General features: G+C 41.5%; 1 protein-coding gene across 2 annotated transcripts in view; it reads right to left on the bottom strand.

The window, feature by feature from the left end:
* Positions 1–12,920, bottom strand: part of Arhgap19 (Rho GTPase activating protein 19) — a 71,753-nt gene that overhangs the window by 15,969 nt on the left and 42,864 nt on the right. For both annotated transcript variants that reach the window (XM_045131797.1, XM_045131791.1), the window contains exons 7-8: positions 10,830–10,895; positions 9,210–9,401 (exon numbers count right to left, since the gene is read on the bottom strand). In XM_045131797.1, the coding sequence (XP_044987732.1) occupies positions 9,210–9,401; positions 10,830–10,895 (258 nt within the window). The remainder of the gene's footprint in view (positions 1–9,209; positions 9,402–10,829; positions 10,896–12,920) is intronic.

Genomic DNA, 12,920 nt, shown 5'->3' with positions numbered 1-12,920 from the left:
GAGTTGAGTTCTGGCAAAGGGAAGCTGGCTGTAACATTCCTAAGCCTGCACCCAGGAACACAACTCCCCCAGCAAGGTTTACCACCCAAATTGTCAACAGCTGGGAACCAAGCATTCAAAACACATGAGTTTATGGGGGACCTGTAATCCAAACCACCACAACTACAGAGTAAGACTGTCTCAAAATTAAATTAAATTTAAAACCATCATTCCTGATAACATGAGCAAAGATGCAGTAAGGTGGCTTTTCTCATATCCAGCTGTAGGAAGAGCTAATTAGTAAAATGTTCTGGGAAGCTACTCATCAACATGGATCCAAAGACTTTTAAAAATGGGGCTGGAGAGATGACTTAGCAGTTAAGCACTTGCCTGTGAAGCCTAAGGACCCCGGTTCAAGGCTTGATTCCACAGGACCCACGTTAGCCAGATGCACAACGGGACGCATGCATCTGGAGTTCGTTTGCAGTGGCTGGAGGCCCTGGCGCACCCATTCTCCCTCTCTCTCTATCTGCCTCTTTCTTTCTCTGCCTGTTGCTCTCAAATAAATAAAAACAAAAAAGAAACTTAAAAATGTATACACTATGCCTATACAACCATGCCTATAGTCCTAGAACAGTGATAGGAGGATCACCTCTAGTTTAAGGCCAGACTGGTTTACACAGAGTTCTAGGTCAAACAAGAACAGATAGAGACCCTGGGAAGAAAGGGAGGAAGGGAGGAAAGAAGGGGGAGGAAAGAAAGAAAGGAAGGAAGCAACAAAGGACAGAAGGACAGAGGGAAGGAAGAAAGGACTGAGGGGGAGGGTGGGAAGAAGGGACTGAGGGAGGGAGGGAGGAAAGGTGGAAAGGAAGAACTGGAATCAGATCAAGCCCCAGAAGGAAATTTACAGCAAATACAGGACTGAATGATATGGTAAGTAACACCACAGGGATGCGTCAACATGATGGAGACCGAGAAATAAAAAATTTGGGTTTGCATGACTAAACACCTCTTCATGCCTCTCAGCTGTAACTAGGAAAAATTAGTTTTCTCCCATCCTTTTTTCTTTTCTTTTCTTTTCTTTTCTTTTTTTCTTTCTTTTTTTTTTTTTTTTTTTTTGAGAGCGACAGACAGAGAAAGAAAGAAAGAGGCAGATAAATAGATAGAGAATGGGCACGTGCCAGGGCTTCCAGCCTCTGCAAACAAACTCCAGATGCATGTGCTCCCTTGTGCATCTGGCTTATGTGGGTCCTGGGGAATCTAGCCTCGAACCAAGGTCCTTAGGCTTCACAGGCAAGCACTTAACCACTAAGCCATCTCTCCAGCCCTCCCATACTTTTAAATTATATCAAAATCTCCCCACTATTAGGGTGAGATCTAGCTAAATCAGAGACTTCCATTTTCCTGGGCCCTTGGACCAATGTTACGCTTACCTCTAATGGAAGAAATATTAATTCTGAAGTCTGAGGGAAAAAAATCAGTCCAGCTAAGACAGCCAATCTGTACAGGTTCATCATAAGACCTAGGCTCCTATGGAGGCATAGGTAGGAGGATCACTGTGAATTCAAGGCCACCCCGAGACTACATAGTGAATTCCAGGTCAGCCTGGGCTAGAGTAATAAACCTACCTTGAAAAAAAAAAAAATAGCCAGGTGTGGTGGCACATGCCTTTAATCCCAGCACTTGGGAGGCAGAGGTAGGAGGATCACCATAAATTCAAGGCCACCCTGAGACTACCTAGTGATTTCCAGGTCAGTCTGGACTAGAGTGAAACCCTACCTTTTTTAAAAAGCTTTTTTTAAAAAGAGGCTTCTTATGTGACAAAAATTTAAAATTCCTTCCAAACAAACAGGTAAGTTTCCCAATAGACGTTGATTCTAAATTTTCTTTGCCAAGCTTCCACTTAAACTTCTGCTTTGTTCCAGTGACACAAAACTACTTCCTATGGCCTCGAACCCTTATAATGTTATTGTTGTTCCTAAATGTTTTTCTCAGGGACAAAGAAAAAGACCTACATACAGATGGTGATGAGACATCAGGCTGGCTCAGGGGTTTCTCTCCTGGGCTTCTAGAGTAGCGCACCCTCTACGCGAGACCCTAACTGCTACACCCTGTGACCCATTCAGCCTGAAGAAGTCAGAGCAGTGTGTGTCCCTGTTCCCTCTAACAGCAGTTTGTCTGTGTCGGGATGGGGAATGAAGGAGGATAGGAGAAGGAGAAAGCTAACTTTTTTTTTTTAGGCAGTTTTAGTTAGAGATTGAGGCCAAAGACCCGGAATGGAACTCAGCAGGAATGGAAGTGCTGTCTGGTGAGGCTGAGCCTCGCAGCCCTGCCGTCGCAGTGTAGCTCACCACTGGAGTGGAGGCCGAACGGGCCGTCCCCCCTACAAGCCAACAGGCCCTGCCCTTGCCTACAAGGCTGCGGCCTTCCAGGCACTGACCCCACGCTGCTCCTCTTAGCTCTCAGCTCAGCTCAGCTCTGCTTCTCTGGCCGTGCTCAGCCTGCCCACCTCTCTTCATTTAGGCAACAAGGATACAAGTGAGTCTAGCTGCCCCCTCACCAAACCTGCCGGATGACAGGGAAGCATGGAACTGATTTTTGGTCTGGGGAAACTTTTCTTCCTGTCTCTGCTTTATAGTTTGGGGTAACTTCTCACTTTGATTACATGCATGATTTTTCTCTGGTTTCTGAATCTACCATGTGCATATGTTTCTTACACTCCAGATCTACCACATGGGAGCTCTAACCAACTCTAGACTTGCTACCTGTAGAGTTTCTTTCAACTCAGGACAACCATGAGTGTAACTCTCATTACTCATTTCTCCGAATCTCTTGGTCTTTGCTTTGATAGCTGCCCTCTCATTTTTAACTTGAGCCTCACCATTTGCCCTATTAATGTCTCTAAAAACTTGGCAGATGCCATGCCAGTTTCTCCTAAGTCTCCTACCCAAGCTCCTAGATTCCTACTTCCCATGTGCTTATGACTCTATTCTAGCATTCCTTCCTAGATCCCAATCTCCCTTAAAAAAAAAAAAACACATAATTTGTAATTTCTCCCTAGGATAAATGCTACAATTTGTGATTTTTCCCCTCAATAAGCTTAATAACCATATTTTTTTTTAAATGGGGGCTAGAGAGATAGTTTCGTGGTTAAGGTACATGCCTGCAAAGCCAAAGAACACAGGTTGGATTCCCCAGTACCCACGTTACCCAGATGCATAGGGTAGCACATGATCTAGAGTTCTTTTGCATGACTAGAGATCCTGGCATGCCTATTCTACCTTAAAAGATAGGAAAGAAAGAAAGAGAGAGAGAGAGGGGGGGGGGAGGAAGGAAGGAAGGAAGGAAGGAAGGAAGGAAGGAAGGAAGGAAGGAAGGAAGGAAGGAAGGAAGGAAGGAAGGAAGGAAGGAGAGAAAAAGAAAGAAAGAAAGAAAGAAAGAGAAAGAGCAAAAGAAGGCAGGAGACATATGCAGGGAATGAAGGAGGAAAGGAGGGAAGGAGGAAAGAAAGAAAGGAAGGAAGGAGAGAAGGAAAGAAGGAAGGGGAGAGAGAAGAGGGAGGGAGGGAGCGGAGAGGGAAAGAAAGAAGAGAAAAATTTTATCTGCTTATTTCTACAGTATGCTTCCTTCATTTACGTGAGGTTTGTCAATATAAATATATAGGTTGTATCATCAAATGTGATTCAGAATAATGAAAACTAAGATTATAAAAAGAATGAGAGTTGAAGAGATGGCTTAATGGTTAAGTCCCTTGTCTGCAAGGCCTAAGGACCTAGATACAATTCCCCAGAACCCACGTAAGCCAGATGCTGAAGATCCTGGCCCACCCATTCATTCTCATATTCATTCTCTCTCTCTCTCAAAAAAAAAAAAAAAAAAAAAAAAAAAAAGCCAGGCATGGTGGCACATGCCTTTAATCCCAGCACTTGAGAGGTAGAAGTAGGAAGGAATATTGCCATGACTTCAAGACAACCCTGAGACTATGTAGTAAATTTCAGGTCAGCCTATGCTAGAGCAAGAGTCTAACCTCAAAAAAAAATAATAATAATAATCTGAATAAAGTCTACAATGTTAACAGTAATGAAATAGAAGATGGACCGATGGTCCAGTAGTTTAAGCGCTTGCCTACAAAGCCTAACGACCTGGGTTTGATTGCCCAGAACCCATATAAGGCCAGATGCACAAGTGGCACATGCATCTGGAGTTAGTTTGTCATGGCTGGAAGCCCTGGTGTGCTCACATTCTCTTTCTCTCTCCTCTCTATAGCTTTCTGCTTGCAAATACAGTTTTTCAAAATATAATAAAATGATAAATTCTCTTTTAATTATTTATTTGGTTACACATATGTTGGGGGAAGGTCCTCTTGCCACTGAAATCTAATGCCTGTCCAGCTCTATGTGGGTGATAAGGGAATTGAACCCAGGCTGGTAGGTTTTGCAAGCGAGTACTTTGAACTGCTGGGCCATGTCCCCAGCCCAGTTTCGTTTTTGATAACATTAACATTTGGAGGAACTGGAAAAGGGCAAGAAATATGTAGGAACTCTGAGTACATTCACAACTCTTCTCTAAAGTGAAGTATGTGTTAAGTTTTATTTTATATTCTCTTCATTTAAGCTGTATGTCACATTGTCTATGTTGATCCTCAGCATGCACACAAAAGTCCAGGAGTAGGGCTACAGGGATGCTCTGCAGTTAAAGGAACTTGCTTGCAAAGCCTGATGGCCTGGGTTTGATTCTCCAGTACCCACATACAGCCAGGTGCACAGAGTAGCACATGCATCTGGTGTTCGTTTGTAGCAGCTGGGAGACCCTGACATGCCCATTCTCTCTGTCTCTGTCTCTCATCTCATCTCATCTCTTCATGTCTCTTCTCTTCTCTTCTCTTCTCTTCTCTTCTCTCTCTCTCTCTCTCTCTCTCTCTCTCTGCTTGCAAATAAATAAAATTTAAATTTAAAAAAAAAAGAGTGATAGAGGACACCCAATGAATATTCACCCTTGGCCTCTGCATGTGTGAATACTGGGCACATGTATCTGTGTGTGTGTGTGTATACACACACACACACTCATGCATATACCATACAGACACCATACACACACACAATGACCAGAGTGGGGGAAATATCTCGGTGGGTAAGCACACTTGCTGTGCAAAAATGAGGACTTATGTTCAATCCCCAAGATCCATGTAAAACAAGTGAGGCATAACCACACATACCTGTAACCCCACTGCTGAGGTGAGTGGATACAGGAATGATTTGTTTTCTTCTTACTCTTCTCTCTTATTTCCTATTTTTCTAACAACAGTAAAAATAATGTTTTGTCCTCTGGATTATCCTTTATTATTATTTACTTATTTGAGAGAGGATAAATGAATGAATAAATGAATGAATGTGCCAGGGCCTCTAGCCACCACAAACAAACTCCAGATACATGTGCCACCTTATGCATCTGGCTTTTCATGGGTACTGGAGAATCAAACCTGGGTCCTTTGGCTTTGCAGGCAAGTGCCTTAACTGCTAAGCCATCTCTCCACCCCTGTATTATCTTTTATTTGTGAAAGAAAACAGTTACTGAAAGTTTACTAGCAACAGAGAAAGAACACTGTATAACAAAACCTCAGTGACTTTGGATATTCTTTTTACCACCCTCCAAAGTTTCACTACACAGAGAACTCCCCTCCACAATGTTTTTATCTAAAAATTCAAAACCTCTGCTTTTTCCCCTGCTACCTGATTTCTTCTCATCAGTAGCCTCAGTTCCTTCTGCCTGTATCCTTTTATCTTTTTAAAAAAATATTTTATTTATTTGAAGCCAGGCGTGGTGGTGCATGCCTTTAATCCCAGCACTCGGGAGGCAGAGGTAGGAGGAGCGCCATGAGTTCAAGGACCCTGTGACTACATAGTTAATTTCAGGTCAGCCTAGACGGGAGTGAGACCCTACCTCAAAAAAAAAAAAAAAAAAAAAAAGATTTATTTGAGAGAGACAGAGAGAGAATGGGCATGCCAGGGTCTCCAGCCATTGCAAACAAACTCCAGACGCATGCACCATCTTGTGCATCTGGATTTACATAGGTACCCAGAAACTGAATTGGGTCCTTTGGCTTTGCTGGCAGGTGTCGTAACCCCCTAAGCTATCTTTCCAGCCCTTTTTTTTTATGTAGGTATAATTTTATCCTTCTGGATTTTAGTTTTTCCTGGCACTGTGGATGTGTAGGTGGAGGTAAAGGAAGAAAGACATTTGGTTTGCTGTGAGCGATACTTTTTTGTGTGTAGGTGGGGACGACGACTAGACATGAAATCCAGGAGCACTTCTTGGGCATCTTTTACAATGAACAGAGGGCGCTCAGTCACACAGTGCTTGTTTAGCATGCGCTAAGCCCTGGGTTCAATCACCAGCAACACATAAACTAGACATGGTAGTCTACACCTATAATCCCAGCACTCAGGAGGTGGAGGCAAGATCAGGAGTTCAAGGTCATCCTCGGCTACAGAACAAGTTTGACAGCCTGGAACACATGAGATTCTGTCTCAAAAACAAGAAAGAAAAGACTGTACAAGGCCTGTACAATATTGAGTCCATCAACAATGTCATCATGAATAATTGAGTAGAAAAAAAGAAAGGCCTCAAAGTAGAAGAGGGGAGTTAAGGCACTTACCTGCAGAGCCTAATGACCCAGGTTTGAGTCCCTAGTACCCATATAAAGCCAGATTCAGTGGCTAGAGGCCCTGGAGCACCATTCTCTCTATCTGCCCCTCCAGAGTCAAATAAATTAAAAAAAAATATTAAAAAGAAAAGAAAAAACAGAAGAGGGGCTAACTGGAAAGAAGAGGCTCAATTAAAGGGGACTCAAAAGAAAGTAATAGGGGGCTGGAGAGATGGCTTAGTGGTAAAGGTGCTTGCCTGCAAAGCCAAAGGACCCAAATTTGATTTCCCAGGACCCATGTAAGCCAGATGCACATGGTAGCACATGCATCTGGAGTTTGTTTGCAATGGCTGAAGGTCCTGGCACACCCATTCTCTCTCTATCTGTTGCGCCCCCCCCCCCCAATAAATAAAATAAAGAACTGTTTAAAAAGAAAAAAAGAAACCGGGCGTGGTGGCGCACACCTTTCATCCCAGCACTCGGGAGGCAGAGGTAGGAGGATTGCTGTGAACCTGAGACTCCATAGTGAATTCCAGGTCAGCCTGGGCTACAGTGAGACCCTACCTTGAAAAACCAAAAAATAAAAAAGAAAAGAAAAGAAAAAGAAAAAGAAAAAGAAAAAGAAAAAGAAAAAGAAAAAGAAAAAGAAAAAAGGAAATAATGGGAAGGGGTTATGATCAAAATATATTATGTATATGTATGAAAATTGTTAGCAAAGAAAATTTTTAAAAAGGGCTGGAGAGAGGGCTTAGTGGTTAAGGTGCTTGCCTGTGAAGCCTAAGGACCCAGGTTTGATTCCCCAGTACCCGCATAAGCCAGATGCACAAAGTGGCACATGCATCTGGAGTTTGTTTGCAGTGGCTAGAGGCTCCAGTGTGCCCATTTTCTCTCTAACTCTTACTCTCCTTTTCTCTCTCTCTGCCTCTTTCTCTCTCTCTCAAATAAATAAAATATTGTTTTAAAAAAGGAAAAAGAAGAAATTAAAAAGAAGCCAGGCATTGTGGTGCACACCTTTACTGCTAGCACTTAGGAGGCTGAGGTAAGAAGAGGATTGTTGTGAGTTCAAGGCCAGCCTGGAGCTATAGAGTGAGTTCCTACTCAACCTGACCCAAAAGCAACAGGGTCACCCAATGTACTACAACTTCCACAACTGTGAGCCAAAACCTCTTTTTCCTTGTATAAGTTTATTATCTCAGATGTTTGCTACAGTAAGGGAAAGCTGACTAATACAATGACCTTTCCTATCAGCTAAATTCAATAAGGCCTGAGACAAACTAGCTAAGAAAAAAGTTACCCACTCAAACTATGCTTTCATCCTCAAGAAATGAACAGCTCAGGGCTGGAAAGATGGCTCAGTGGTTAAGGTGCTTGCCTGCAAAGCCTAGTGACCAGGTTTGAATAGTAGCTACAGGTCCTGGCCACCCATCCTCAACCTCTCTCTCTCTCTCACTCACTTTCACTCTTTTTGTCTGCCTGTCTGTCTCTCTTTGCATGTAAATAAAAATAAATAGCCGGGCATGGTGGCACACGCCTTTAATCCCAGAACTCAGAAGGCAGAGGTAGGAGAATTGCCATGCATTTGAGGCCACCCTGAGACTACATAGTGAATTCCAGGAAAGCCTGACCTAGAGTGAAACCCTACCCTAAAAAAACAAAAAATAAAAATATTAATTAATTAATTAATTAATTTTAAAAAATGAGCCAGGCATGGTAGCACACACCTTCAATCCCAGCACTCAGGAGGCAGAGGTAGGAGGATTACCATGAGTTTGAGGCCACCTGAAACTACATAATGAATTCCAGGTCAGCTTGAACTAGAGTAAAATCCTACCTCATTAAAAAAAAAAAAGAAAAGAAAGGTCCATTCTGGGCATGGTGGCTCATGCCTCGGGAAGCAGAGGTAGGATCACCATGAGTTCGAGGCCAGCCTGAGACTACAGAGTGAATTCCAGGTCAGCCTGGGCTAGAGTGAGACCCTATCTCGAAAAACAAAAAAAAAAGAAAGGCCCAACTTTACTCCTACACAGCTCCAAAATAAGCATACCTATCCACTACAATTCCTACTTTCTAATATCAGACAAGGACTCTGGTTTGCAATGTTTTCTGACTGCAAACAAGGCTATTCGGAAGGAAGAGTCGCTCCTCCTGTTATACCAGTCATTCTGCATACGTTATCTCTAACTTCACAAACATGACATATGGATGCTACTTTTACCATTTGACAAATCTGAAAACTGAGATTCAGAAAGTCCAATTACTTCCCCAAAAAAATCTGAAACATTTAAACTTTGGAACAATACACTATAACTGCTGGTTCTCTGAAAGCAAAATTGGTACATGACCAAAATTAGAGATACTCTAACCACAGTTGGATTTTCCTGGCCAACTACAGAAATCCAAGAACCTCCACATCCTTCTCCAGAGACAGGACTTTGTTAAGATTCCATTGACAAACTTGTTTTCTTGGTTGAGCCAAAGCGTGTCTCAGTGAGAACCAAACATTAAATGAGACTCTCAACACTATTCTCCAGAGACTCTACAGTCATGATCATATTCCCAAAGCCATCCATCCCCTGCCTTTGGGCACCTGTCGAATAAGTTGTTTTTTCTTTGCTGACTCAGGCATATTGTGAACATGTTGGAAGAGCTCTCTCAGTGCCTCTTCTGTACGTTGCTGGATTTCCTCCTGTTGAGAACAAGAATCTACCCGGTTTCGTTTCTGAGATCTTGCCAACTGAAAGGATTTAGCATGACATGAAGTTGTCAGATCAAGGTCATCCTAAAGAAAAGTTAATAGAGAAGTAAATTAATATATCCTGCTGGTATTGTTTTGGGTTCCCTTATAAACCTGGTCCATAAGAAGAGAGAATGGAACCATAGTATATTCATATTCTCATATCTAGGAACAAGAAAAATCTTAACACAATTATCAGATAAATAGGCATCTATTAATAGAGGGTATCAACAGTTCACTCTCATGATCTTCCTAGAAAACCTACATGTATTTAGAATACTGCTGTAGAGTTATATTTTATGAATTCAATTTGCAAAACATTTTGTAACCACAAGCAATCTTCACTGCCACACTATAACAAAAGCAGGTAATATATCATTCCCATTAGAGAGGGAAAAACCTGAGGTTAAGCTATCAGTTTAATGTCATCTAGACTAAAGTGACAGACCCACCATAGAGACCACGGGTGCTGGTTCTTGGCTGAAACTCTTTCCTAAACATGATAACTTAATATGACAATTACACACCAGTGGTAAACAATAAAAATAAGAGCTGTCGAAGAAAAGCCACATTCTAGTTAAACTAGATGAAACATATGGTTTCCTGGTCAAACCAAGTATTTGCTGAACAAGATGGAGAAATAGGAGCAGAATAAAACAGGTCAATATGACAGTGTCTACATTTCTAATCAAGACAGGCTAACTACAATCCATCTAAAAGTGCTTATGAAGTTTGTTTTACTTCTCAGTGTTAAAACCCAATAATCATATATTCTTTTCTGTCAATATGCATCACACGTTCCTCTGTCTACACTTATTTGGTCTCAAATCTTTTAGCCATTTGACAGAATTTAACCATACCAGTGAACATGAGTAAGAATGAATTACATAAAACTGAAATTTTGTTACTGTACTTGATGTTTATAGGTTGCTTAGATCATAGCCTATAAAAATGCATACAGATTTTATGAAGAAAATCTATACAATGACACTTACATAGAGGGTATCACTCACCAGTGGAGAACCTTGGAAAACAAGCAAAAATACTATACATAGGAGCATTTTTATTTCAACATATAACTTCCTTCTCAGTCTTTTTCCTTGTCTCAAAAAAAAAAAAATTGACTAGGGCTGGAGAGATGACTCAGCAGCTAAGGCACTTGCCTGCAAAGCCTAACTACCCAAGTTTGATTCCCCAGCACCCACATGAACATGGAGTTCATTTGAAGTGCCCTGGAAAACCCATTCGTTTGCAGTGGCTGGAGGCCCTAGAGCGCCCATTCTCTTTCTATATACTCCTCTCTCTCTATCTCTCTAATAAATAAAAATAATTTAAAATATATATATTTTTTTAAGTGACTAGATAAGTTTCACTTATACCATTAAAAGCACTGGCTAATGCCATGCTTTGTTTCTAATCTTTACTGATCTAAACTTTTTCTTTGCTTGGGTTAAGACAGTTTCCCATTCTTACCTTTGACACTTGAGTTCTAGAACCCAAATAGTAGGATCTGGCACATTCCCGAATGTAAGCAGGAGCCTGGGCAGAACATAAAAGAAAAACCAGAACCCAGTGGTTAGTAGGACCTTAAGATCTTTCAGAACACAGAAAGAGATGATCACAAAATTATCTGACTGACAATTTACTCTAGAAAAGCCAAAAACTATTCAAAATAGCCTATCCCATAACTTCCTTTCTCTTACCACCAAATAGACACCTCAACAAATCTGATGGGAAAACTCTGGGAGGACACTAATGGTAGTTATTGCTGTTTTAAAATCAAACATGTTGTGAATACACTCAAGTGGGCCAGAAACAAAAACACAGACAGACATCTTTAGTAGTGTTTAATTTTTATTTTGCTTTGGGACTCAAATACTCCCCCTGCCTCAGCCTCCCAAGTAGCTGAGATTACAGGTATTCACCACCACACTCAGCTATGTAATGGTATTTATACTTGAACAACAACAACAACAAAAAATCCTTGCAAATTGCTAGTGGTTTTCATACCACATTTTAGAATTTAGATGACTATGGGAAGAAACCTGTGGCAAGTATCTTGATACAACCTACTAAATAAAATATAAGACAAGGGCTAGAGAGGAGGCTCGGTAAGTAAGAACACTTATCACACAGGCCTGAGGGCCTGATTCACCCAGAGTTCAATCCCCAGAACCCAGGTAAACAGCTGACTGGCGCACACAGCTGTAAGCCCAGTCCTGTGAGGAGCAAAGATAGGGGAAGTCACTGGAGTACTAGCCAGCCAGTCTGACCAAACATGGAAGCTCTAGTTCAGTGAGAAACTCTGTCTCAAGGAAGCATGTAGACGAGCAATATGAGAACATGTGACATTCTCCTCTGGCCTCTACATGGTGAACACACATCTTCTGCATATATATGTGTATATGCCACACATACTACACATACACACACACATAAAAAAGTAAAAAAAAAAATCATTTTACTAATACAACCACTAGAGGAGGACTTAGTAATATCTGATAAAAGTACATTTGCATTTGCCTTTTAATCCAGAAATCTCAGTTCTGATAATTTGTCTGAAGATATAACTCCAGAAACACAAAACATATTTACATAAGATCAATTAAATGACAGGATACATGTCATTTAATGTATGTCTGTTAGGGGGAACACCAACCGCCCTCTAATTTGACTGGAGGTCCGCTCGATGAGAGGGAATACATCCCTGATACTGAAAACCTACAACAGGGTACTCATAAGCCCTAGGGGTATAACGTCTGTTGCTGTCTGGCTAAATGTATATACTATGCTCACCAAATTGCCCAGTAAGCACGTCTCTTAATGTTCATACCCATATGTTAATGCTACTCTCACTTTTGGTTGAGAAGCTTCTCTTTTCAGATGGAAGTAACCTTAGAATGACTCTGAAGGCACCATGGTATTGACAAGAAGTGACAGAGGAGTGCTCAGCACTGAAATATCTCTATCACACCTTCCAAGGTTCAGGGTCCATTGTGGAAGAGGTGGTGGAAAGAATGTAAGAGCCAGAGGAAGGGTAGGATTCCTTACAACGTGCTCCTCCAGACACAAAATGGTCTGGATATCCATGACCTCTGACACTACTTACACAAGACCATCATAATAGGAGGAAAAGATCATGATATCAAAATAAAAGAGACTGATTGAGAGGGGAAGGGGATATGATGGAGAGTGGAGTTTCAAAGGAGAAAGTGGGGGGAGGGAGGGAATTACCATGGGATAGTGTTTATAATCATGGAACTTGTCAATAAAAAAATTAATTAATTAGCCAGGTGTGGTGGCTCATACCTTTAATCCCAGCACTCGGGAGGCAGAGGCGGGAGAATCACCATGAGTTCGAGACCACCCTGAAATTACATAGTGAGTTCCAGGTCAGCCTGGGCTAGAGTGAGACCCTACCTCGAAAAACCAAACAAAAATAATAATAATTAATTAAAAATAAATAATAATTTTTTTAAAGGGCTGGAGTGATGGCTTAGCAGTTAAGGCATTTGCCTGCAAAGCCAAAGGACCCAGGTTCAACTTCCCAGGACCCACATAAGC

This window comes from Jaculus jaculus, chromosome 1 (genome assembly GCF_020740685.1).
Source record: "Jaculus jaculus isolate mJacJac1 chromosome 1, mJacJac1.mat.Y.cur, whole genome shotgun sequence".
NCBI classification, from domain to species: Eukaryota; Metazoa; Chordata; class Mammalia; order Rodentia; family Dipodidae; genus Jaculus; species Jaculus jaculus.
This window is presented reverse-complemented; position numbering and strand designations above follow the sequence as displayed.